The sequence below is a fragment of the Eriocheir sinensis genome, chromosome 8 (assembly GCF_024679095.1).
Source record: "Eriocheir sinensis breed Jianghai 21 chromosome 8, ASM2467909v1, whole genome shotgun sequence".
NCBI lineage: Eukaryota > Metazoa > Arthropoda > Malacostraca > Decapoda > Varunidae > Eriocheir > Eriocheir sinensis.
This window is the reverse complement of record NC_066516.1, coordinates 18,904,093-18,931,811: the sequence shown is the minus strand read 5'-3', so window position 1 is coordinate 18,931,811 and position 27,719 is coordinate 18,904,093. Positions and strand designations below refer to the sequence as shown.

The 27,719-nt window shown below is 40.0% G+C and overlaps 2 protein-coding genes across 6 annotated transcripts in view; one reads left to right on the top strand and one right to left on the bottom strand.

The window, feature by feature from the left end:
* Positions 1 to 720: 720 nt before the first annotated feature.
* LOC126995634 (probable ATP-dependent RNA helicase DDX56) lies at positions 721 to 10,306 on the bottom strand. The gene is made up of 8 exons (XM_050855365.1): positions 10,128 to 10,306; positions 7,630 to 7,899; positions 4,158 to 4,334; positions 3,130 to 3,283; positions 2,656 to 2,812; positions 1,567 to 1,723; positions 1,027 to 1,130; positions 721 to 904 (listed from the first exon to the last, which is right to left on the bottom strand). The coding sequence occupies exons 2-8, from the start codon at positions 7,699 to 7,701 to the stop codon at positions 721 to 723; spliced, it is 1,005 nt and encodes a 334-aa protein (XP_050711322.1). The 5' UTR covers positions 7,702 to 7,899; positions 10,128 to 10,306.
* Positions 10,307 to 13,022: 2,716 nt separating this feature from the next.
* The window catches only part of LOC126995631 (uncharacterized), a 36,462-nt gene continuing 21,765 nt past the window's right edge, over positions 13,023 to 27,719 (top strand). The window contains exons 1-9 of one of the 5 annotated variants that reach the window (XM_050855360.1): positions 13,059 to 13,156; positions 14,035 to 14,100; positions 17,833 to 17,921; positions 18,758 to 18,845; positions 19,680 to 19,778; positions 21,902 to 22,368; positions 24,047 to 24,311; positions 25,318 to 25,866; positions 27,270 to 27,392. In XM_050855360.1, coding sequence (XP_050711317.1) covers positions 17,857 to 17,921; positions 18,758 to 18,845; positions 19,680 to 19,778; positions 21,902 to 22,368; positions 24,047 to 24,311; positions 25,318 to 25,866; positions 27,270 to 27,392 — 1,656 coding nt within the window. In that variant the 5' untranslated portion in view covers positions 13,059 to 13,156; positions 14,035 to 14,100; positions 17,833 to 17,856. Of the gene's footprint in view, positions 13,157 to 14,034; positions 14,101 to 17,832; positions 17,922 to 18,757; positions 18,846 to 19,679; positions 19,779 to 21,901; positions 22,369 to 24,046; positions 24,312 to 25,317; positions 25,867 to 27,269; positions 27,393 to 27,719 lie in introns of all 5 variants that reach the window. The other 4 variants (XM_050855362.1, XM_050855361.1, XM_050855359.1 and 1 more) reach the window with 4 other exon arrangements.

The window sequence follows — 27,719 nt, the reverse complement described above, 5'->3', positions numbered from 1 at the left end:
CACTGCATACCTGAACCCATCAAGTTGTGACATATCAAATTTGAAGTCCTTGAACACAGCCTCAGAGTCGGGCATGAGTGTCTTAAGCTTGGCCTCAACACTCTGGAAGGTATCCATTTCATGTACAGAAACCAAAGAGAGAGCTGTTCCTTGGTTGCTGCCCCTTGCCGTGCGCCCAACGCGATGGATGTAGCTGTCCACATCTCGAGGAAAATCAAAGTTGATGATGTTCGATACAAACTGGAAGTCAATGCCTCTTGCCACACCTGACTCCTTGTCCTTCTTTCTTTTCCTGTTGAAAGTCAATTTTGTGCCTAATATTCAATTTATACAGACAACTCATTTAATTTATTATGACTAGTAAATTGTAGATGAATAACAAAACCCCTATTTTCAAATAAGCAGGTTGGGGGCCAAGATAAGCTATAAGAAACAAGGAAATAGTAGAATTGGGAAGAAAGATCGTCCAATAAAATAAACAATATAATGTATTAATACTACATTCAAGATCCATTGCTTCAAACCTAAACATTAATCATGAACACTTCATAGTTGTACACCATATGGTACTGCTTCACAGCCTAATGAAGGTTTCAGGTCATAACATGGGTTTAAGTATTGGAAAAAATAGCATAATTCTGGTACTTTGCAAATTTCTCTTACTTGTGACTCTAAATTTCTTAAATCATCAAGGGTTCATATCATGTAATTATAATTTACTCACACTTTCTTTTCTTTGCTCTTGCTTGCTTTGGGATCTTCTAGACTCTGTTCATCTGAGGCAATGATGATGTCATACTTGCCACTGTTGAATTGCTCTACAATGTGGCACCTAGAGGCAACAGGCATCTCCGAGTTCAGCACACAGGAATTTATTCCAAACTGTCCAAGGTACATTCTCAGCCTGCCAATAAATAAAGCAATAAATAAATTTAATCTCTTAATTTCTGTAAAGTTTGCAACACTTGAAAACCCCATTCACAACTGATATATTAAACAACAAACAACTTATCAGCAATCACTTACTTGTAGCCTTTGTCTACATTGTTGACAAATATAATTGTTTTCCCCCTGATCATGCTGAGGCGAAATAGCACATTTATCATGACCACCTTGTCTATCGTCTCCATCTGTTCAGGAAAAATCATTTTCACTTCATTATTTATAACATAATTGCTGGATGACATGAAAGCACTGATCAATATTACGTTTGAAAAAACACTGTGTATATATCAGCATTTTGGAAGAGCCAATCCTACCTGCTAATGAGTAAATTATCAAAATCAGATTTTTTTCCCCTTTCTTTCTGTCTATAGGAACACAAATAAATTGTTTTCAATTAATGAATATTTTTTCTAGCCATGTTATTCCCTCTTACTCTCTTGGTAAGACCATAAGTGCAAATTTTTTACTATGCTTTCTCTTCAAAAATATTTAGAAATTTTCCATACTTTTCTTATTCTTCATATTCTTTCATTAAAATATCCTTTCTAATGCACTCCTGGCTCTACTCACCACTGCAAAACAACAAAATCTGGAAGGAATGACCCAGGATCAATATTATACCTTTATAACATACTGAGTCAGTTGAGTAGTTGTTGGTAGAGGTGGTTCTTCTAGCCTCAGAATCACTGGCTTATTCAGTATTAATTTTTTCAGCTTCTTCACATCATCCCACATCGTAGCACTTGTCACAAAAGACTGGTAGATTTGTGGAAGATGTCTGAAAAGGGGAATGTTATGAAAAACTTAAAGCTGCAGATACTGTCCAGACAATGATAACTTTTGAGGTAAACTTAGAAAATAGCTTTAATAGAGCTTAATAACTTAACTAAATGTTACAAACTTTAATGAAAGCACTCATCTGCCATCTCTTTTATGGCCTTAAGGTATACACTTAGATTCAAGTATACAAAAATCACAAGACCAAAGTGTCATTTAGGGATGTACTGATATATCGGTATCGGTGGTATCGGCACATTTTAAAAGTATCGGTATCAGTATTGGCTGATTTTTTGCCATTACTTGAAGGAGTTTTGTACGTCGCATGTCACTCGTTGCAAATAATTTTGTTACACAGAAATTGGATTTTCTCAATTGTTGAAAAAATATTAGAAAAGTGTAATTATCTAGTATCATGATACTACATAGTTTGGAATTTCCCGTGATTTAATTTTCATCACTTTAAATGATAAGATTCATATTTCTTTGAATACAAGTATATAATACTTAGTATACAGTATAGCCTTTGGTACTGCGGACGCATACAATATAGGTTTAGTATTACTAGCTTCGCCGCGGGATTAGCGGAGCCCCTCCACTCACCTCATTTTCCTGCCTCAGTCAGTCAGACGGTCGCCCCACAATGGGGCACGCTGACCCAAGTTTATTAATAACAAACTTGATAAAAAGAAATTCATGACTATGGACACCTTTTTTTCAGGCCAGCACTGATTACTTTTTTTTTTCTTCCCTTCTGTGGTGGAATGAGTAGTGGGTCTTTTTTTTTTCCTTGATATTTGATGTTGCCCTTTAGCTGCTGGAATTGTTGTATAAAAAAATCAGTGCATAGGTATCAGTATCGGTATCGGTCAAATTTTGGAGTATCGGTATCGGTACATCCCTAGTGTCATTAAAGTTGTTAAAACTCCTTACCCAAGAACACCCTGAATGTCACTCAGATGGTCAAAGGCAAACATAAGATCTGCTTCATCAATGATCAAAAGCTTGAGGGAGTCCTGGACACTGAGGTTGTTTGCTGTTATGTGGGCCAATACTCTTGAGGGGGTCCCAACCACAATGTCAGGTTTATCTAAAAAAAAAAAAATAATAATAATAATAATAAAAAATAATAAATGTTTACAGTTGCCAGGGACAACAAAGAGTATCACAACATTTAGTGCACTAACATATCATCAAGGCAAACGATGAACACGTGTAAGATAACTCCCATCAATCCTAGCATATTTTCTTATAGGAGTATATACTGTAACATGATTCTATTTTATTTTTTTTAATAATGAAATATATTAAGGATAACAGTGATTTTGGTTCTGACAACCCAGGAGATTTAAGGTGATTCAGGCCAAAGTCACAGCTGGGATAAAAACAAACACTTTCTCATCTTACCAACAAGAAGTGGGCGCTGGGCTTCAAGAGGAACTTGAGCAGAGACATCAATATAACGAACCTCACGTCTGCAGGAAACTGTCAGTTCACTAATGTTATTTTTTATCTGCTTGCACAGCTCTTTGCTTGGTGCCATAATAAGAACCTGTACACTCTGGAAAAATTATAACAATTCAGGTTACTCATCTGATTCTCAACATATAATGTCCTTAATGTTTTACTGCAGTCTGAGAAACACTAAATGCAATTCAAAGGTTATTTTGATTACACTACCTGTTACTTGATCATTTAAATGTTATTCATATATATATATATATATATATATATATATATATATATATATATATATATATATATATATATATATATATATATATATATATATATATATATATATATATATATATATATAAACTTAGCAGTCATGTGGTGAGTGCCAATACAATTGTCACATTCAAAAATAGGTTAGATAAATTCATGGACAGCAATATTAGGCGGGGTTAGATACACAGGAGCTTAGGTTCAAAGGAGCTGCCTTGCACAGGCCTACCGGCCTCTTGCAGACTCCTACATTCTTATGTTCTTATATATATATATAGATAGTTAGATATATAAATTTATATATAGATATATATAAATATATATATATAGAGATAGATAGATATAGAGAGAGAGAGAGAGAGAGAGAGAGAGAGAGAGAGAGAGAGAGAGAGAGAGAGATAAATAGATAGATATAGATATATAGATAGATAAAGGTTGCTGTAACATGAAAACCTGCTCTACTGGTAAATTTTAAGAAGCATCAAAATACCTGATATGCTTTACAATAATAATAATAATAATAATAATAATAATAATAATAATAATAATAATAATAATAATAAGATATTCATCTGCAAATACATATGGTTACTGATTTTGTGTCTTATTGGACCTATTCTTTTATTGAAAAATAAACATTTTATATCCTTTTTCCATAATAGTAAGGGTTAGTACAGTGATACATACAATATTCTACATTAACTGACCTGTTCAGTTGCAGTACGTTTACTTTCCAGGATCTTCTGTACTGCCGGGATCACAAATGCTCCTGTCTTCCCTGAACCAGTCCTTGCCCGTGCTAGAAGGTCCTTCCCCTCCAACATATAAGGTATGGCCTTCTCCTGAATGAGTGTTGGCTCCTCCCACCCCAACCGTGCTATTGCCTGAAAAATATTCAAAAAGTATGCTAGCATTCTTCAGTCTTTGAACAATACTAATGCTGATACTATATACTCTTGCCTATTGTACCTCAAGACACCCAACTCACTCCTGTGGTTGACACTTTTTTCTAATAGATCTATCATCTCATTCATTTTTCATTGATATAATACCATTTAAGTCAGAAGTAGCTTGTTTCTGTAATAAGAAAATTTTTTTCTCCCACTTAACCCTAGATTACTATCATCGTCCGGAATCCCGGCATGGGGGGTTAATTTGCATCGCGGAAGGAAATCTGTTAGACGTACGGTGCTGTGCGGCCATGACATTTCAGTTAGCATGCTGCCCTTGGTGCGTGAGGTACGTTTGTGTTTTTCCCGTGCTTAAGTCCTGAAGTGTTCCCAATTGTCCGGAATTCCAGACACAATAGAAATTATAGCATATCAAGTATAATGCAGGCAATAGGGCTTCCAAGGCTGGAACATTTCGGGGGACGTGTGAACTCCACGTGTGGCACAACTCAAGACAATCAGCCAATAATGCCTGGCAGTTGTGCCTTCATTGGGGGAAAGGTAGCATTTTTTTAAAGTTTCACACATTTTTTTATTTATTTTTTCCGTAATGTTATTTTTGGGTAATATATTAAGTTTATAGGTCACAGAATTAAGAATGTATTCTAGTTTAAGTAGAAAATTTGTAATTAAATTTTGTACCATTCCTACATGTGTTTTCATGCCCACAAAGTTTGTCCGGAATTCCGGACATCGATAGTAACCACGTTAGTCCGACAACAATAGTAATCTAGGGTTAAACTCATTCCTGAGCTTTTATTATTATTTTTGTAACTGTATTTTTTTATATTTTTTGCTAAAAGGAGGATTGAAGGAAGTAAAATTCTGTAAGTCAATAACTTCCAATGGGAACAGTTAGCTGATTAATTGAAAACAAAAACTTGTATACCAGAAAAAAAAAATTGTCTGTCATTTGTGAGCTGCATGTTTTTGAGAGGTATTTAGTACCAGTTACTACTGACAAAACAAGCAATTTCAAGCAAACAGTTACCAAGAACGACAAACATAATGTTACAATTTATTCGGAAAAATTTGTCAACCATTAGAGTGAGTTGGATGTGTATATATATATATATATATATATATATATATATATATACTGTATATATATATATATATATATATATATAGCTGATATATATATATATATATATATATATATATATATATATATATATATATATACTGTATATATATATAGTTCTACTTACAATAATTTGCATTACCCTGCTTGACTCATGATACTAATAATCTGCAGGGAATTTAACTCTTTTGAGACTACACTTTTTGCTTGATGTGGCTTATGATGTTAACTCCTTGGGTTCTCTAGCTAAAAATATCTCCTCCAATTTCACTTCTTCCTCTTTCCCTCCTCTCCTTAACCCTGACGGCAGCACTGCCGTTTCATCTGTCTCTAAGGCTGAACTCTTCGCTCAAACTTTCTGTAAGAACTCCACCTTGGACAATTCTGGGCATATTCCTCCTACTCATCCCCCCTCTGACTCCTTTATGCCTGTTATTAAGATTCTTCCAAATGATGTTTACCATGCCCTCTCTGGCCTCAACTCTCAGAAGGTTTATGGACCTGATGGAGTGCCTCCTATTGTCCTTAAAAACTGTGCTTCCGTGCTGACACCCTGCCTGGTCAAACTCTTTCGTCTCTGCCTATCAACATCTACCTTTCCTTCCTGCTGGAAGTATGCCTTTGTACAGCCTGTGCCTAAGAAGGGTGACCGTTCCAATCCCTCAAACTACCGCCCTATAGCTTTAATTTCCTGTCTATCTAAAGCTTTTGAATCAATCCTTAACCGGAAGATTCAAAAGCACCTTTCCACTTCTAACCTTCTATCTGATCGCCAGTATGGGTTCCGCAAGGGGCGTTCTACTGGCAATCTTCTTGCTCTCTTAACTGACTCTTGGTCATCCTCTCTTAGCCATTTCGGTGAAACTTTCTCTGTTGTGCTAGACATATCAAAAGCCTTCGATAGAGTCTGGCACAAGTCTTTGCTTTCTAAACTGCCCTCTTTCGGATTCTATCCCTCTCTCTGTTTCTTTATCTCCAGTTTCCTTTCCAGCCGTTCTATCTCTGCGGTGGTAGACGGTCACTGTTCTTCCCCTAAACCTATCAACAGCGGTGTTCCACAGGGCTCTGTCCTATCACCCACTCTCTTCCTGTTATTCATCAATGATCTTCTTTCCATAACAAACTGTCCTGTCCACTCATATGCCGATGACTCCACTCTGCATTATTCAACTTCTTTCAATAGAAGACCCTCTCAACATGAAGTACATGACTCCAGACTGGAGGCTGCAGAACGCTTAACCTCAGACCTTGCTATCATTTCCGATTGGGGCAGAAGGAACCTTGTGTCCTTCAATGCCTCAAAAACTCGATTTCTCCACCTATCAACTCGACACAATCTTCCAAACACCTATCCCCTATTCTTCGACAACACTCAGCTATCACCATCTTCAACACTAAACATCCTCAGTCTATCCTTAACTCAAAATCTCAACTGGAAACTTCACATCTCCTCTCTCGCTAAATCAGCTTCCTCGAGGTTGGGCGTTCTGTATCGTCTCTGCCAGTTCTTCTCCCCCGCGCAGTTGCTATCCACATACAGGGGCCTTGTCCGCCCTCGTATGGAGTATGCATCTCACGTTTGGGGGGGCTCCACTTACACAGCTCTTCTGGACAGAGTAGAGTCTAAGGCTCTTCGTCTCATCAGCTCTCCTCCTCCTACTGATAGTCTTCTACCTCTTAAATTCCGTCGCGATGTTGCCTCTCTTTCTATCTTCTATCGATATTTCCACGCTGACTGCTCTTCTGAACTTGCTAACTGCATGCCTCCCCCTCCATGGCCCGCTGCACACAACATTCTACTCATGCTCATCCCTATACTGTCCAAACCCCTTATGCAAGAGTTAACCAGCATCTCCACTCTTTCATCCCTCACGCTGGTAAACTCTGGAACATTCTTCCTTCATCTGTATTTCCTCCTCCCTACAGCTTGAACTCTTTCAAGAGAAGGGTATCAGGACACCTCTCCTCCCGAAATTGACCTCTCTTTCGGCCACCTCTTATGATTCTTTTTTCGGAGCAGCGAGTAGTGGGCTTTTTTTTATTATTGTTTCCTTTTTTTGTGCCCTTGAGCTGCCTCCTTTGTTGTAAAAAAAAAAAGAAAAAAAAAAAGATCATGAATGCCATAGTAAGGATAACTCTTCTCACCTCTAAAATCCTATCATCTAGCCCCATCTCGTGGAACTGTAAGGTCTTCTCATCTTCAGCCTCGTTACTCATCTTGGTTATGATGGAAAATGTTTGTTCAGTCACCAGTCTTCACGGCCACTGACTTCTATAGTGTTTTAGGGGGCTGGATAGGCCATGGAAGCATGCCTCTAGAGCCCCAGAGATTCCAGTTGCTCAAGACTGCTGATCTGCTGAGTTGGGATGTCTGGGCTGCGGGAGGTTCTGCCCAGTATGTCTTCCTGTGTTGGTCTGTGAATATGAAGTAGTTAAGATTGGCCACATTAATGCACCCATATCTTGATTCCGAAGTATTCTCCTGTTGTCATAAGAACATAGGGAAACTGCAAGAGGCTGGGTGGCCTACACAGGGCAGCTCCAGAATCCCCCCCACTACTCACGATGGGTGAGGTGTAGTTATGTCTTTTACTAATCCTCAAATCTCCAGGAAAATTGTAGGATAAGTGTAGAGATCAAAACAAATGTAAACATAGCATATAAAGTTGTGTGCAAACCAGAGGAAGTAGGTTATGATTGGTTATAATAGCACACCTGTATCTTGTTTCCTACCTTACTAAGCACTCTTTTGTTGCCATATATGTCTTCTACTAACCTTCAAACCTCCCGGTAAATAGCAGGAAAAAGTGTGAAGATCAAAACCAGTGTGAAAATAGCAATGAAAATTGTGAGCAAACCCACAGACGTAGGAAGAGAAACATCTGCACTCAACTGGTGGGCTTCCCAGCTCCACAATCCACACAACAACAAGGGGAAATGGGAGGTCAGCACTCTACTGATGTGCCAGCTCAGAATATGTAACTACATGAACGAAAACAAGTGCTTGTAATAAAGCTGGATAGTGCATGACATGCAGACAACTTATATTAGATTGTAAAATTGGATTCATATGAAATTGGACTCAAGATTCACTAATGAAGGTAATACTGTCATGAACTTTGATAATTAGAACACAAGGGCTGAGGCTGCTAAAAAATTGGAGTCTGTTGAGCAAATTAGTACCAAGAGTGTTGGAAAGATGAAACCAAAGATCATGATATGCAATGTGCATAAAGAGGAGACCAAGGAAAAAATAAAGGAGACCATCTTAGACCGCAATGAGTTCTTACACGCAATTGAGGGTGTTGAGGATAAGATTCAGCTGTTTTTTTAATAAGCCTGCAGCTGGCAGTACAATGCACTACATATTGGGGTGTGACCCAACTGTAAGAGAGCTGATTCACAAGAATCACGACAAGTTAAAATTAGAATGGGGAATATACACAGTCAAAGACAGATACCATGCAATTATATGCTATCATTGTCAGAGATACGGCCATCTTGAGGCCAACTGTACTGCCAAGACCAATGGAGATGCCCCAAATTGTTTCAAATGTGCTGGTAATCATAAATCACAGGAGTGCACCATGGCTGAGAAGAAATGCATAAATTGTGTGAGGTACAAGAAGCCTGAAATCAACCACTCAGCAAATGAGCAGTGTTGTGTAAGTTCTCCAGACTGAAATTGAGAGAATTTGTAACGTGACCAATCACGGCTATTAATCAGTGTCTGTATTCAAAGATAAATTGTGTGTGATGAATATTCAGTGTGTTGGAAATAATCATTGGATATTTAATTGTGATACTATAATGAAAATATCAGACATGAAAACTGTTCGGTTAAGATTCGTTTTAAGTCCGTGCCAGTATCTCATTACCTACCTTGTGAAACATCAGTATCTCTTCATATATATTTTCTACAAACCTTCAACAGCCATGGAAATGCTTTGAAAATCCAATTCAAGGACTTTTTTTACTCTTGAAAATATGGGATAATGTTTACGAAAGCGCGTCGCCTCCTCTGCTGGCCGCAGCGACGCTGCAGCCGGTGTTGCAAGAAATACCTCCTCGCTGAAATAAGTCATATACATGAGGTGGGGGTCCAGGGGGGGCTGGTTAGAAGGGGGGGTCAAGGGGGGCGCAGCCCCCCAGTTAGTAGGTCATAAAGTTCGGTTGGAGTAGTTTAAATATGCTCCCCGACCCTAAGCCCTCTGCGAGCTATTTTTCGGCTGCGGCGGGTGCAGCGTCGCCGCGGCCAGCAGAGGAGGCGACGCGCTTTCGTAAACATTATCCCATATTTTCAAGAGAAAAAAAAAAAAGTCCTTGAATTGGATTTTCAAAGCGTTTCCATGACTGTTGAAGGTATGTTGAAAAGATATATAAAGAGATAGTGATGTTTCATAAAGTAGATTATGAGATACTGGCACGGACCTAATACGAATCTTTACCAACTGAACTAATGGTTATATATGATATTATTTGAGAAAGCAATTAAGGCACTCACTCACTCACTACGATGTTTGAGAATAAGTGCATCGAAGACCATTATTGAGGCTAATGTCTGAACTGACTTGAAAAGCCTCAAAGCTCCAACATAACCTGAGATCCCTACAGCAGAGGAGTATTCCAACACCAATCCTCACCTATTAATCTTGGTAAGGGAGGCTCTGAGAGTGTTGCAGGAATCTTGGGCAGTGCAGGAGGAAACGTTCAGTGTGTATCAGGCTAATGCTTTTTCTTCGGCGTAATGCATGGAAAAACTGATGTTGTTTACCTTTCAGCAGACACACACGTGGGGGCGCCAAGGGACAATCTTGCTCTTCGTTGCCAAAAAAACTTATGTCAGTATTTACTACGGATTTAGTAGGTGTAGAGTTTATGATTATTCTAAGACCATCATGATTAAAAAAAAACAGACGTGTCAGATTCGGAAATATTCTTGAAACTATAGGGGTTATTGTTACTTTTCACCGAATATAAGATTGACCCCTCTCTCTCTCTCTCTCTCTCTCTCTCATTTACTGTATTTTTCTTCTCTCCTCTTCCCTTCCAACGCATGCCTGGTTTATCAATCTGCTGCTTAATTTCTCACATCATTTTACTTGCGTTATTTTTATACTGTATATAGGCTATATAGTAGATTTCCAAGTTTCTTATTTTGTATACGATCGACTATATAATCATTTCCCGTACGTCTCGTCTCTGTATCTGTTAATTTAATGTCCTCAAATTTTCCCACCCGAACATGGCTTTCTATCTTTGTCTTTGTCTCTGTGCCTGCCTGTCTGTCCATCTGTTTGACGACTTTGGTCTGTATACGTGTGTCTCTCGAGGTGGTCCAACTACGTGCCCAAACAAGAATGATCGAGCCCCCTCAAGCACTCGTTATGTTTCATGTTATGAAAAGAACATCAAAATACTTGTAATCATAGGTTACATGTGTAAGCAGTATTAGGTTACGTAGGCTACGTTACCTATTATATATAATAACCTTATAATTAAGTGACTACTTTTTATGAGTTGCATGAACGGTGAGCGCGCGCTATATATAGCTACTATAGAAAGGTATATCAATAATTGAATTATTTTAAGCTTGAACTAGGCTACATGATGGTGATGATGATAATGATAAATGATGATGATAATAATGATGATGATGACGATGATGATAATGATGATGATGATTATTATTATTATAAATGATGATAATAATGATGATGATGATGATGATGATAATTATGATGATTGTAAACTATGATAATGATGATAGTCCTAATAATGATGATGATGAATGATAATTATAATGATGATGATGAATGATGATGATAATGATGATGATGATGATGGTGGTGTGTGTGTGTGTGTGTGTGTGTGTGTGTGTGTGTGTTTCACCACTCGATCGCTGGACAGGTGATTCCCAGTCACTGCCCACCTTGAATAAGCACGTCTGAAACCTCTTCTCTCTCTCTCTCTCTCTCTCTCTCTCTCTCTCTCTCTCTCTCTCTCACACACACACACACACACACACACACACACACACACACATTAAAGAAACGGGAGGCAGCATATCTATTCACTGCTAAGCGGACATGGGGCACTAATAAAACCGTCTCCAATTCCTGCCCGGGAATTAATCGAGCCAGGGATCTATCGGTTATGAGGCGGGCTTGCTAAACCAGTGCAGTACGGAGCTGTGTGTGTGTGTGTGTGTGCATTTACCTATTTGTAGTATACACCTTTAGCTAGGACCTGCATTCATGAGCTCAAGCTCGGATAGTCCTGTCTCCCAATCAGCAATTATATGGTTTGTAATTTAGCTAGATAAAGTAAACTGACAATCAAAATATAGGTATCAGTTAAGCCAGTGTTCCTGATTCAGTATCAAAAAATGTTGGAGATGAGGAAAGAGCACGGGCCACGGAGGCAACGCGCCGCTTAGGCACGCCGCCGACTTCCTTACCGCCGTGACGTGCATGCAGGGATGGATGCCGGTGTCGGCACATCACAACAAAGCTTTTGACAGATCTAGCCTCAAGGGAGCTCGTTACATGAGCTATATTTTCCCATATCTCAGTTTATCAATGACTTTCACCTGATAGCCAACACCTCTATAGAAAAGATAATTTATCAGGTGAAATCAGCAACAATTGCATAACTGAAACACGTCCCTTCTTGTTCCTCCCGAAGCACCATGCAAAAAAAGTGGTACTCTGCCAGAATAACGGTAACGTTTTCCTTTCCATGTGAAAGCGAGTCTTGCTTACGTATGTCTCATCCTCTGAGTGGAGGTGAAATGGCCCCCTGTATGGAGTGATCCGCTGAGGAGATTCACCTTTTGTACAGGGAGATGATAAAGAAGGGATTGTGAGAGATAATGGGTAACCTGTTGCGGGCGACGCCGTGCATGGTTTTACTTATCTTCGCCGCCTACGAGTAGCAGGCCAACTTAAATGATCATATAGATTCGACTTTTTTTTTTTTAATCAATCTATCCTCTGAAACACGTCGCCACGTGTTGACCTGTTTTGATCATAACTTATAGGTGGGCTGCACAGCTACTATCACCACCACTTGCCATTACCACACGCAACACGCCCATTTCTGATGTTGCACTACTGCTTCGCCGCACTACATCCATACCTTGGAGACCGATATATTCCGACATGCATCACTTCATCCCATATCTACCACTGTATTCATCGAAGAAACAGGGAGGAATAATGACATTTGAACGAAACGGCAAGAAAATGTGTAATTTGATGACGTCACAATCAATAGGATAGTGGGTAAGGTCTGAGGTGCGTTGCGGGGACCGGCCACAATTATCCGGCCGCAAAACGATCTTCTCCTGTTTCCCGATGTCGTAAAGGCCGCAAAATGTGCCTACGGCCCCTCCACACACGCCAATTACTCCTCACTTCCATTACTCCGGCCACGTATTTCAAAAACTATGGCAGGGATAAAACCGATGAGGGCATTAAGGGCAAATCGGAGGTCAGGTCATGCGAAATAAGAGAGTGGATAATATTGGCGGGGCGGAGGGCGGCCGGGGTTTGCGACAGTCATTTTGCGGTAGTTCAGTTCGCGTTGATCCAAGATGGCGGGCGGCAGGTCTTCTGCGCCCCTCCGTTAACTCGACTCGTGATTGTGACCTAAACTCTCGCTCCTAGAGGTGAGATCTGGGTGCCAAATTGTTCCTGGGTGTGTGTAGCTAGGGCGTGACTGGGTGGTGACACGTGAAGGGCAGGGGCGGCGCGGCGAGGCGGAACATTACATACTTGTCGTCGAGTGTTCCCCAGGTGAAAATCATGGTGTGCTCTTCGCTTCGTATCTCCCCTGACGCATCGAATATCCTGGTAGTTTCCCGTGCAAAGAAGTCCTGCCTTTATTATTGACCTGCTGCTAGTGGTCATGAGTCGGTAGATAACCCCCAATGACAGATATAGATGAGTGTGATACATATTTTTGTTGTGTTGCGGGGACCGTCCGGCCTCTACAGGGCAGGAGGGGATGACCACATGGACCTCTCTTTGCCCTACATGTCCAATGCATTTCACTGATACGTGCACAGGGACATCGATATAGGCACTCGGGGTTTATATTCACAGCCCAGACGATAATAAAAAAAACGATGAACAATTTATCTCATTAGGCAGGTGACTCCCCCCGATCTGCCCCGTGACTGTGGTGTGGGGCCCCCAGGTGCAGGCAGGGGTGGTGCTGGTCATTGCAGGGCTTACTGGCAGGGTGACTGTCCACCGCCGTGCCCTGTGAGTGGGTGCACACGTGGTAATAGTGCGTGTCACGAGGCAGGGTTAATGACACCTGGCTGGGGAGCATCACCACGTAACATGGACCAAGGGGGGTGACCGCCAGACCATCAGGACACAGTTCATATTCGTTATTCCCTTAGCATGCTGTAAAAGTTTCTCCAAATCTGATCATGTTTTTTTCAGATAGTAAACTTGATATGTAGTAAAATTGAACATATCCAATGATTAAACAGGCCAGAACTCAAAACAAAGGAATAATAACAAATTTGACTTGCAGACATAATATACGGACACAATCATCCTGATTTCTAGCTTCAGTGGTTACTATGGCTCACAATGAAAGGTAAATCCACAATAACAAACCCTAAATTATATACAAAACTTTTAATGCCTAGGTAATCACATTTGGCTATTATGGAAATAAAGGTGTCCATCTCACATGAGATTAATACTGTCATTATGTGTTGTATTTTTCTTCTCAAAATAAGGTGCAATAACTGTTAGCTTTTGGAAAACTAAAGTAATTTCAAAATATTGATGTATAAAGTTTATGACTGCAGTCTAGCACATCATTTTTTGGCAGCAGGTAGGCCAGGTCAGGTCAGGTTAGGCTAGATTTATATAGAGATTTTTTAAGGTTAATTGTTTACGATAAATACATGTGATATGCTTCGCCGTTGTTGTCTTTGTAGTGAAGAAAGCTATTCTCATCTCCATATTCCTCTCATGTTTCTGCCAAGGAAAAAAGACAAACAAAATATATATCTTTGCCCTAGGTCTCGCCTTGGTAAAATGCAATTAAGTTGAAAAGTTCACGGTATTCAGTCTTAAATCATCACCATTGTTGGAGTGCTCCATTGGCCCTTCCACAGCCCAGCTCCTTAAATTCAACAGTAATGTTATAATTATTATAACCAAAATAACTGCAACTGTAATCAATTATTTTTTACAACTATAACTTTTTGAACTTCAAACGAATATTTTTTTAGCACTTCATCAGTCGGCTCAATTCTAATGGTATTAAGGGGCTATTACACTAAGAAAATTTTCTGTGAATCTTCAATCATAAAATCGTGGATTTTTGCCTACGGGACGTACTACCATTGTCTTCCTATCACACTTGCCTCACACTCTCTCAGTGTACCGTGGTCTTGACCGACACATATTCACAACAACAAGTATGGCTGATGTCCCTGTTTGCACCCCTGTTTTCACTTAAAGTGCCGTTGCTTTGGCTCTAGTGACACTCAATTTCCACAAGCAACGGGAAAAGAAAAGAATGTGGAGGCAGCAATGGCTTATAAGAAGAGAGGAGCACAGTGAAGGGATGCAACTATTGCAAGAACTACGTCTAAAAGACGAGGAAGGCTACAGGCAGTGGATGAGTCAGCAAGGACCAATTTTATGAAATATTGACCTTTGTGCAACCATCTATAGCCAAGAAAGACACAAGGCTTAGGAAACCAGTGTCTGCTCTTCCTTCTATGCATTTTTTTTGCATACAATTCATGCCTGGGATCCCACAAAGCTGGCATGCTCCATAATTTCTCAATTAAAGTAGTCTCAAAGGCCTTGTTCCAGGCAATAACACTCCTAGCTGTGCGAATGTAGGGACAGTAGGGTGTAGCTTCTTCTTGTTTCTTGTTATTGCTGATGATGATGATGGTGAGTAATACTGTCATCTTTCGGTGAAATCTACCATAGCTTTGGAAGATCGTTGACATGTCATAAAACCACACAAATGAGAACCACACCAGCGGAAATCGTTGTTTGACTGAAGATCCACAGAAAATTTGCCCAACGTAATACCCCTTTTAAGTGCAGACCTCAGATTGTCAACCTGTGACACCTGACAGGTGATGCACAGATATTCCTGCTAGTTTAAAACATATTTAATGTGAAGTAAACTGACAAGACAAATGTTTTTAAGTGAACTTCTATCTCAGTGAGTCATACAACAACAACAAAAATCCTCAACAACCACATTGGAATTGTGGGGTGTCATGGAATATCCAACTACTTGACAAAGGTTTGGATACTGTGGCTGGCCTTTAGTTCTCAGACTGAGCTGTTTCTTCCAAAATTCCAAAGGAGACCATCTTAGACCGCAATGAGTTTTTACACGCCATTGGGGGTGTAGAGGATAAGATTGAGCTGGTTTTTAGCAAGCCTGCAGCTGGTGGCACGATGCACTACATATTGAGGTGTGACCCAACTGTAAGAGAGCTGATTCACAAGACTCACGACAAATTAAAATTAGAATGGGGAATATACACAGTGAAAGACAGATACCATGCAATTATATGCTATCATTGTCAGAGATACGGCCATCTTGAGGCCAATTGTGCTGCCAAGACCAATGGAGATGCCCCAAATTGTTTCAAATGCACTGGCAATCATAAATCACAGGAGTGCACCAGCGAATGACCAGTGTTGTGTAGTTCTCCAGACTGAAATTTAGAGAATTTGTAACATGACCGATCATGGCATTTAATCAGTGTCTGTACTCAAAGATAAATTGTGTGTGATGAATGTTCAGTGTGCTGGAAATAATCGTTGGATATTTAATTGTGATACTATAACGAAAATATCAGACATGAAACTGAACTAATGGTTATATGTGATATTATTCATGAAAGAAATTAAGACACTCACTCATTCAATACGATGTTTGAGAATAAGTGCATTGAAGACTATTATTGAGGCTAACGTTGTAATTGTTGACGGCCCTCGAGAGCGCTGCACCAGCGGATGAAACCTCATCATCGGTAAACGGTAAAATTCTGCATCCTCCTCCACATCCTCAAAACACCCATCCAAGGCCAGTCAGCTCCATTCTAGTTCGGCTTATTCTCTATCACATATATCATTAAGAACAGGAAAAGCATGAAATACCTCTCTTAGGCTTCTGGGTGTCAAATTCCTTGCATTGCCTGAGGAAAAAAAATCAGAACTTTAAAAAAATTATGTTGCCAACCTGCCTGGCAACTCTTTTAATTTGTCATACCCTCATGATCTTTTCTCAACAGAGTTAACCTGGTAGTTGTGGGAATCATGTTTCTTAAAGGCTTCTCTAAGCAAATTAATGAGAAAAAAAATATCACTCACGCAAATCACTATATAATAGATAACAACGCATTTGTAATCAATTGGTGCATATTCTATTTTGGGTGGTTTATGTCAAGCCAAAAATTTGGCCCATCGCAGGTATGTGGTAAAGCCACAAACTTGGCCCATCGCTGCTGATAGGTTAAATTGTCTGTAGCACTGATGCCAACATAACTTTGACTGACAGGTACATGATAGGTATTTGGTGTTGTACACATGAAATGTAATTGGATCATTCATACACATAATTGATTTTGATAAAATCAGTCTCTCCTGAGATCTCTTAGTAACTGTCTTACATGATTATGAAGGTAGTGCAGCATTGGTTTGTTACTCTTGACATGATGTATTGAACTCATTGCTCAGCGTGACTGAACAAGAAGGAACTGTTAACTGTTATTGAATTTTGATGAATTCTTTCCATAACATAGGAAGAGTCATACTTTTCAATAACTACAGCTGTGAAGTATTACACTAAAGCATCCCACTATTCAAGCAAACGAGATACACATGCTTCCAGGGATAACCAACGAGTCTGACGATGAGTCAACTTTAAGTAATATATCAAAAAATTTCTGAGGTTCCTCCGACTCATGTTGCCAGGCTTGATTGGCTGGAATGACAGTACACATTCCTGCAAAGTTGTTCTAGAGACGTTGATAGTTTGAGACAGACATGGGACACACAAAGATAGATCATACGACAATTGCTTTTTACAGCTGAAATATGGGTAATAAAAAGGGGGAATACAAGTCTTCAAAGTGGATCATCATTCAATCCTTATTATGTTTTATTTACCATGAATACTGCATGGCATTTGATCAGAAAAATATTTATAGATAGGTTTATGGTTTATTCAGGCATTTTTAGCTTTCATTACTACTCTCAAGACACCCTTTAAGCTTTAGTATTAGTGGTGCATGCTATATAGAGGAGACTAACGTTTCTTTTTCCTCCTCTCTTTCAGGGTTGCATAAACATAGAAGGCATTATGGAAGACCAGCCGTATGTTGTAATTTCCAATGACTGCGAAGAATTAACACTTATGGAAACCGAGTAAGGGATTTGTCATGGGAATATTGGCAGCTTTATTATAATTTTCCCTGAACTGCATGTGGGGCAAGAAACACTGAGAATTAGCATAAATTACTTTGACATCTATAATCTGATGTTTTCTGTAGAAATGCAAACTTAAGTATGAGGCACATAATGATGTAAGGAGTAGTCAGTCACATGCTTTTGCCAAAAGTGATCAGCTAGCATTGTTTAATTATGTCCACATTGCTTTATTTGAGTGGTGGAGCATGAGTATTCCATCCTTCATTTCTGGCACATAGCAGTTCCTGTATACTCAGATCACTCTTGACATCAGCACACACCCCTCACACATTAGGTCTGTTGTTCTGTTTTCATTCCTTCTTTCTGTCCATCCATAATATAATATTTTTACACACTGCTCTACTCATTCTATTCACTTTTCTGTTACTGTTCTGTCCTTTTTGTTCAGGTCACCCTTCATACATCACTTTATTACATTGATTTACTAATACTTTATTCTTCTTTCCTAGACAATTCTCGCCCTTCACACATTAATTATGTCATTATTATTGTCACTTTCCTAGATTTTTTTTTCTCTGTCATATTGTGGCATTGAATTGCTTTTTATTTTCTGTGAGAATGGTAGCTATATATTAATTTTATAATGCTATACTGTTAGAGTATTTACCAGCATTGTGTAGTAGAACACTGTTGTGACAGATGTATAGGGTAATATTTGCCTAAAGAACCTTACTTATTTGATGCAATTAGATGGTAATCACATGCTAATTAGGATAAATGCATAGAATGAGAATAACTCTTTGAGTAAAGAAAATAATTAATCATGGTTTCAGAAGAGGAATCTTGGTGGAGCAGGGAACCTTTTCCATCACCATCCCTCAGCAGACCCAGCAGCAGGTGGTGTACACTCAGCCACAGCAGGTAGGCTTGTCATCAGTCCTGGCACAGAAGACTGGGGCTTAGTTTAGATTAGTGGATCATAATAATCAGACACAGCACTTCAGTCAGTATTGGAGGCACCTATTTGAAAGTAACAAGTCATAAAGTAAAAGTTCCTGATTATACTCAGGTCCAAGTAGAGAGTAGCAATAACCCAAGATTTGGATGCTATTTTTAATTTGACTTTTATCATGCCTCAAACATACACACACATGTTCCCAGACTCTTTGTTTCACAGTCATACCATTCTTCCTCCAAAACTTATTAAACCTGTGGGAAACATGCACACCCTACCCTAGCAGTTAGATGAAAGCTATGGCCATTGAGCTCTGGGAACTCAAATGAGAGTTACTTTGTGTGGCTACAACCTCTTGCAGGTATAGTGTATGCCTCTAACTTTATAAGCATTATATTCCCAACTTGTTGCTCCACTTTAATGTACAACAGCAAGGCATTGCTTCATTTAAAAGCAGCACCATTCTCATTTCCAGAAAAAAATATCTGTAAAATGCCACAGTCATATGCTGGTGGCTGTGCACCAATGATTAACAGTAATGCCCTGTAACTTTTGACATAGTGCTTCCTTGCTACTCTTATCTGTATATGGACTGTACCTGTACTTCCTAAGGAAGATCAAGGCACTAAATCATAACATCAGTTATGTAATTTATTTCTAACTTTTAGAAAAAGTAGTTGGGGTTCTAAGACACGTGGCTAAAGACTTGTAGGTCATGTCCACATTAAAGAACTCTAATTTAGTTGTCGCATATGTAATTGAGTTCTTTCACTGTTGATTGACATATTTTTGTCTTTCAGACTGTGTACACAACCCCACAGCAAGTCCAGCAAAGAGTGGTGTATTCCTCACAGCATCAGCAACAAGTGTATCAAATTGGACCACCACATTCTCAACAGGTAAAAGTGGAGAACGGATCTTTAAATTCCTTACTGATTTTATATATATGTATATATATATATATATATATATATACATATATATATATATATATATATATATATATATATATATATATATACACACACACACACATATATATATATATATATATATATATATATATATATATATATATTTATATATATATATATATATATATATATATATATATATATATATATATATATATATATACTGAACAACAACAGTTTTAGATCATAGTCACATGTCCTACTAGTTTTCAAAAACTTGCCATCTGCTCATTGTGAAAATGTGGTCTATATTCAAGCACAGACAACCACTACTATGCAATTGATTGCTTACATAATCATATGCGTACCCTACCAAAAATCTAATACGATTCTTTACTCTCCTTTATGATCTGTCTCTCCTTTTAACTCACACTGATAGGGGGGGCACTCTTTATTCATTGCTTTATTTACGTTTCGGCCTACGACGCTAGTAGGCTTTCTTGGTGGGGCCTTATGGTCGGCCCCAACCCTTTATGGTACAGGTAAGTGTTTATAGTGGTGCCATCTTGCTTGGCTTATGCTGCCCCCTAGAGCTCATCTTTGAACCTCTTTTTTAGAGAGAATCTAGAGTCCGGGTTGATAGGTGGTCTTCAGGACAGCATGTGGGTAGTCTTAGGCCACACGGCAGTGACTGAAAAACCCCCCAGCTGTGGCAGCAGGCAGGACTCTAACTCGTGTCCTCCTGGACGTGGCACTGGCACGCTTACCATTCAGCCACCTCCTCCCCAAATACAGGCTAAAAAAACATGACTAATAAAATGTCATAGCCCATAAATAGGTCGACGTTGCGGGTCACAAACGTTGAAATTGCAAACTTTGAACCACTATTCTTATGGAGAAAATTGAAAACCGTCGACATCTTGCGCTTGGCCATCCATCTGGGTGGCCAAGCGCATGTGTGCAGACAGCCCCGGCTGCACGCTGGGCCCGAACAGCTGACGGGCGGCTGATGATGGTAATGGTGATGATCAGTGTCAGTGGTGTGGCCTTTGCATCGGCGCCACCTGAACGGGGCCCGTGTGTGTGTGTGTGTGACTGTGTTTATTATGGGTTTGGGCTTCTCAATTTGCCAATTCTTATTTTCCACATGTTGCACAGGACCCATTTCTTTTCTTTCATCTCTTCTTTTTCAAAAAGGAGAGATGGAAGAAAAGAAAGAAGTCCCGCACATGTGGAAAATAAGAATTAGCAAAATGAGGAGCCTGGGCCCACAATAAACATAGCCACACTCATACAGGCCCCAATGAAAATACCGTTTGGGTGGTGCCGATGCAAAGGCCACGCCGCCAACACTCATCATCACCATCACCATCATCAGCCGCCCGTCAACTGTTCGAGCCCAGCGCGTGGTCGGGGTTGCTCACACACATGCGCCTGGCTGCCCGGATCCCATTCACTATGCTTCCCGCGGCCAATGGAAAGGCCCAGGGGGTGGGTAAGAGCGAGAATGGGAGTCAAGGACCACAACAAGGTGTGAAAACCCCCAGTTTTAGCAGCCTTTTCCTTTTCCTCTCAGATCATATCACAATTTCAGTTTTCAATAAAAATCAAATTTTTGGGGTCCCTATTGCAAACTCGGTGAATCGCAAACTTGAAACTCGCAATCCTGGAGACAGTACTGTACATGATTTACCAAATTTTGGTAAGGCTAGTGTCATATTCATGATCTTGACTCCCGATGCCGAACAACGTCAGGCCACACCGACGGTTTTGGAAATTTCAAAACAATTGGCGCACTCCCTGACATCTGTCACCCGTTGGCAATAAACTATGACCGTTGGATGTCCATCTCAACAACATCTTAACAACGTCGTTTTGATGTGGTCTATTTTCGATGGTCGTAATGTACATCTGGCAGCACGGCATTTTTAACATCTGGAGTCAATGAATGTGTGACAATAGCCTAATGAAAAGATTGGGGTTCTTTATGATGAGTATGTAATTAATGTTAATATTTTTAGTGGTTAGGAACATACCCAATCATATTGTAAGGGATGCCTGTATAGGTTATTAATTAATATTGTTTACCATCTCCTTATGTACTACAGATTGTATATGCTGGAAGTCCTGCCATCAAACAACAACCTCAGCACACACAGCAGATTCTCCTGCAGCAGCAACAGATGGTACCACAGCAACAGGTAGCTCAACAGCAACAGATTCCCCAACAACAGGTAGTCCAGCACCAGCAGATTGGTCCACAGGGTACTCAGCAGCAAGTGGTAACCCAGCAGAAGCAGGTGACGCAACAGCAGGTCACTCAACAACAAATATCTCAGCAACAACAGATAAATCAGCAACAGCAGCAGCAGCAACAGATAACCTCCCAGCAACAGGTAGTCCAGCAACAACAACTAATTCAGCAGCAACATCAACATCAGCAGCAGCAGCAGCAACAACAACAACAGCAACAACCTCCGCCTCAGCCTCTGCCTCAGCCTCAGCCTCAGCCTCAGCCTCAACCACAGCCTCAGCCACATTTCATCACCCCATCAGGACAAAGAATAATAAGCAGGTAATGTCAAGTTCTTTGTATTGCATGCAGCAGTTTTTTCTTCTGATTAATGGAATGGATGTCTATTTACTATTAATTCATGTGTGACAGACATATCTTGTGCTGCAAAGGACTTGTAGCTAGTGGATAACTGAAGAATTCTTCATCATAGACAAAAGAGTAACAGCTGAACTATTGATACAAATTTTAGATACTCCATTCTATGCACCAACATTAACTTCCATTGACAATGAAGTGAAAAAAAATTATTAAAATGTGGAAGTAGCAATTAAGAAGTATAAAACCTACTTCTCAATAGTCATGAGAGACTTTAATGCCAAAGTACAGACCAAAAATGTTGGTGAAACAGCAATTGGCTACTTTGGAATAGGTAAAAGAAACCAGGGGTGTGGAGTCAGATAAAAAAAATTCTGACTTCGACTCCGATTCCAGGAAATTTTAAGTTTGTGACTGACTCCTCCCCCCTCCCACTCCCCCTCTTCTGCCATACTGTGGTATGCAAATCAAACCCAGAACACCACCACATACCACACCCGGTCACACCACATCACACATGACACCAGCCACACCACACCACACTCAACCACACCACACCACACATGACATCCAGCAACTGCACTCTCTGCATCAAACCAGCCACACCACACCACATCATACCAGCCACACCATACATATTACAAGCCACATCATGTCAAACATCACACCCAACTACACCATAAGCCACAGCATATCTAGCCACACATCACACCCAACCACACCACACAAAGCCACACTACATCCCACAGTCCCCACACAAAATAACACATAATACTTAACCACACCATACAACACATCATATCCAGCAACACACACCACAATAGCCATGCCACTCCATACATCATAACCAGCAACCCCGAACCACACATTACACGCAGGCACACCACCCGATACATCACACCTAGCCACACCATACCTCCCACCACACCCAACCACACCATATCACACATCACACACAGCAACACCACCACACATACCCACCTACGCTACACCACATAACACCAAGCAATACCATACCACACTACACCACACAGCACACACAGCCACACCACACCATACATCACACCCAGACACACTACACACATCACACCCAGTCACTTCACACCTCGCTTCATACCCACCCACTAATGGCAACTCTGTTTTAGCAGTGCAACTAGGTGCTTTATACGAGAATTGATCACGTAAAGGAGTCAGAGTTGGTGATATTATTACCAACTTTGACTCAACCAAAAATAGCATAATTCCACCGACTCCAACTCCACACCCCTGCAAGAAACCGTAGAGATCAATTTGTTGAAGTTGGTTGGAGAAACAGTCAGGAACATATTTTTCAAGAAGTTGTTTAGACCTTATTTGTTCAATAAAATGTTCATTGTTGCAGATGCTTAGACCTTGATAAGCTGAGATATATCACTGTGTCAGCTATGGTGTTTAGATTTATAAATGTGATGGAGATGGGGACAATTAGAGTATGTGGATGTTCATTGTGGCCCTTTTCACAGGCTACTTCCTCCTCCTGCTTCAAATGCATTTTCATTCTTTTTTCCTCCTTTATTTTTAATAGTGCATTGTAACAGGGCATATAAAATTGTACAAAGGAGTACACTCATGATTTTTCATGGCATGGTTATATTGTTTTCAGAACTCCTCAAGAACTGAGACAACCGCAACAAGTACACCAAAAGCCCTACCAACTCCAGCTGCAGCAGCAGCAGCAACCTCAACAGCAGGTACAACACTTGCCCTTGCAGCAACAGCAGTTTGTTCAGCAGGGATCACCACAGCTTCAACAACAGCTTGTGCTACAGCCACACCAACTTGTGCAGCAGCCACAGCTTCAGCAGCAACCACAGCAGCTAATTCAAGGAGGGCAGCAGCCAGCTCAGCAACAGATCACATACATTCATGTATATCTGCCTCCTGTTTGTTTATTGTTCTGAGTATATACTAGTATATGTTGGTGTATGTCTTGGTGCTTGCATCATGTAGACTTTGTAGGACACTTTTGTAGCAGTGTGGATGATTTAAAGTTATTGCTTAAGATTTTTTTCATTTTTCTTGGTGATTTTCTGTCACTGATAGTAGGATTGACTCTTTAGAGTTAATCTATGATTTAACTGTTTATATCTATAATTTAATGCTATCTATAAGCCAATTTGACATATAATGTCTAGTTTATAGATGATGGCACTTTGTGGTGACAGCTTGAGTCTAGTTATCACAAATTTTATAATGACATTTTTATTGGATTTAGCAAAGTTGGATCTCCATTAATTGAATTTATCTCACTTTTGGCATCTAAAATTAATATATCATTGCATCAATGGATGAGGTGAAGGAGCTGCCTCGTACAGGCCTACCGGCCTCTTGCAGACTCCTGCGTTCTTATGTTCTTATGTTTGGCATGTGAATTAGATGGCACTTGAATATGTAGTTTGCCCCATATCACAAGGTGATATCTCCCATGACTATGAATGTTTCCTTTTTCTCAAAGCTCAATCTTCTCAATCCCTTTATCCAGCCTGTAAAACAAACAGGATTTTATTGATTACTCTAATTTGCTTTAGAATGGAGTTTGGTTTGCAGATTTGTAAGCTATGAATGGACCAATGTGTAGTCTATTTCATTTGTATTATCAATTAGAGATTGCAATAACTTTCTGCTTCCTTTATTTCTGTTATGATATGTAGTATTATGTCTTCATCTTCTAATAAGGGAGTGAGCATGGCATGAACCCCTATATAAAGGAAACTATTTCTTTATGTTATATGTAAGTGCAGGATATACAGTATATTTAGTAGATATTTAGTTATCAGTTACACCAACTGGCCTATGCTGCCTGGTGCTAGAATATTAAATATGAGTTAAATTCATCCTGTAAAACTCTGAACTCACTCAAACATTGTCTTTCAGAGAGTTGGGGATAAAGGAGTTGCACGTTTACTCCGGGCTCCTGTGAGTGTCGGCAGCATTCGCACAAGTCCTCAAGCACAGGTGGGAGGACAGGGAGGGGTTGGCATGGTTCAGCCTGCCACACTGCTGCATCCAAACACCCCCCATATGGTGGGAAGTCAAGCCATACGCTCACCAAACCCTCAGACTCCAAAATCAGTAGCCACACCCAGACCCCAGCAACCAAGATTACAAAGAAATAATCCAGTTCAGGTTCAGAGACAAACACCACTTGGAATTCAGCAGCAGCTTCAACACCAGCAACAACAACAACAACAACAGCAACAACAACAACAACAACAACAGCATCAACAAGCACAGCAAAAGCAACAACCACAGCAGGATGAACAACAGCCTTCCTTTCAAGAGCAGTATCTAAAACAGCTTAAACATAGAGTAGACACTCAACAGAAAAGTGTCAACCGAAGCAAGGTAAACAAACCCTCCACCGCACAACAACGTATGTTGATCTCACATCAGCTGAGCAACCAGCAGCACCGAAAGCAACAGGTGACTTGTTGTTTGTACAGCTTACAGTAATATAATTGTTTTCCTTTCATGCTGCTTTTAGGAGGTAAGATACTGTAGATTATAGAATATTACTTTGTTTAAGATGCTTTTCATATATCATCTTTGCTATAATGGATGAATAAAGCAGTTATTAGATATTGTAAGATATGATCCATGCTCATGCTTTTAGTTTTTTAACCCCTTCACTCCGGCGACTCCGACTTCGGCGTCCAACGGCGTCACCGTATGGAAAGGGTTAGTCCTCTTCTAAACCTCTTAATCCTCTTCCATTTCATCTTAATCCTCTTCTAAACCTCTTAAGAGGAAATGGAAGAGGATTAAGAGGGATTGAGAGGTTTAGAAGAGAATTAATCCTCTTCCATTTCCTCTTGACCCTTTCCATACTGTGACGCCGATGTTTGCGTCACGGATGGAAAGGGTTAAGGAGTGCGTATAATGTGCAGGGCTTAGCTCCCCCTACCCACCCACCCAGTTCGGCTTGTCGCACTGATAGGCTATCTCAATGGGGCCTGCTGGTCAGCCCCAGTCGACCCAGTGGTGCAAGGCAAGTGTTTATAATGATGCCATCTTGTTTGGCTCATGCTGCCCCCTGGAACTCATCTTTGCTTCACTGTAGAGAGTTTTGCTGGAGTCCAGGTTGATAGGTGGTCTTCAGGACAACATGTAGGTAATATTAAGCCACTCAGCGATGATTGAAAATTGTCAGCTTGTAGTGGCAGGTGGGATTTGAACCCGGGTCGTCCAGGACACCATGCCCACACGCTGACCACTCAACCACTGCTGTTAATTTTTTTTTTTTTTTTTTTTTTATTATTTTTTTTTTTTACAGCATAGGAGACAGCACAAGGGCACAAAAAAGGAAACAATAATAAAAAGATAAAAACGCCGCTACTCGCTGCTCCTGTAAAGAATCCGAAGAGGCGGCCGAAATAGCAGCCAGATTATGTAATGATTATGTAATGAAGTAGAGAGTGAAAGGATTGAGGAAGCTAATGAAAAAATAACTGTGCCTGGAAAGGCAAGCTGAAATCATGCTGCTTTACAGTGCAGTGACTGGCACCTATCAGGCTGAAGTTCGCACCTTGCTGAGGCTGAAGAGTTTTCCTTAACAGGAACAGTTGCTGTCTCCCTTTTATCAAAAGGAATAGTGGTGTGTGAGGTTCCAGCCGTACCAATAGATTGGCCTTATGAGCTCAAAAGCTCTTTCTGGAAGACTACTGACTGGCAATTACTAGTCTAGTGCAGGATGAGAGCAAGGTTGAATGAAATACAAACACACACACACAGGCACAAAACTTTATTTTTCTAAGTACTAAGTATATGTATGATATCTCCTTAAATTCTTGTGTGCCAGTATGATAATATTTTCATCAATCTTCCAGGTTGTCACTCCTGTAAACCAAGTTGTGTCAGGAACACCAGTTGCATCCACAGCAATTCCTGTGAAGCAGCAACAGGAGAATCATCATCAGCACCAGCAGCAAGTAAAGCAGGTGACTCTGCAGGTATGAAGGATGAAAGGCAGGGACATGTTGCAATTGAAATAAAAGCATTAAGCATAAGTTTAATAATTCAGAAATGCTTATCATTGGTACACTTTCTAAACAGAATGGAAAACTAGCATCATGAATAATATTTTGGATAAGATGAGTATTTGTAAATTCTCTCAGAAAAATATCGGACTAATGACACTTGTGATCCATTTACCATTTATGCCTTGGATGTCTAGTTCTTTTTTTAATCTTTACATTTTAAATTAGTTGAAATAAAAAGGACTTATAATGGGTAATTCTTACATGCAAAATTAGGTATCGAAAGTTTTCTTGCTATAA

What these genes read in the sequence shown, in the direction of transcription:
- LOC126995634 (XM_050855365.1), bottom strand. Translation starts at nt 7,701, where the DNA reads ATGAGTAACGAGGCTGAAGATGAGAAGACCTTACAGTTCCACGAGATG. An exon ending in AACGTACTGCAACTGAACAG is followed by an intron (nt 3,284 to 4,157) that starts GTCAGTTAATGT and finishes TAATTTTTCCAG; the next exon opens with AGTGTACAGGTTCTTATTAT. An exon ending in TGACTCAGTATGTTATAAAG is followed by an intron (nt 1,131 to 1,566) that starts GTATAATATTGA and finishes TTTCCTGAACAG; the next exon opens with ATGGAGACGATAGACAAGGT.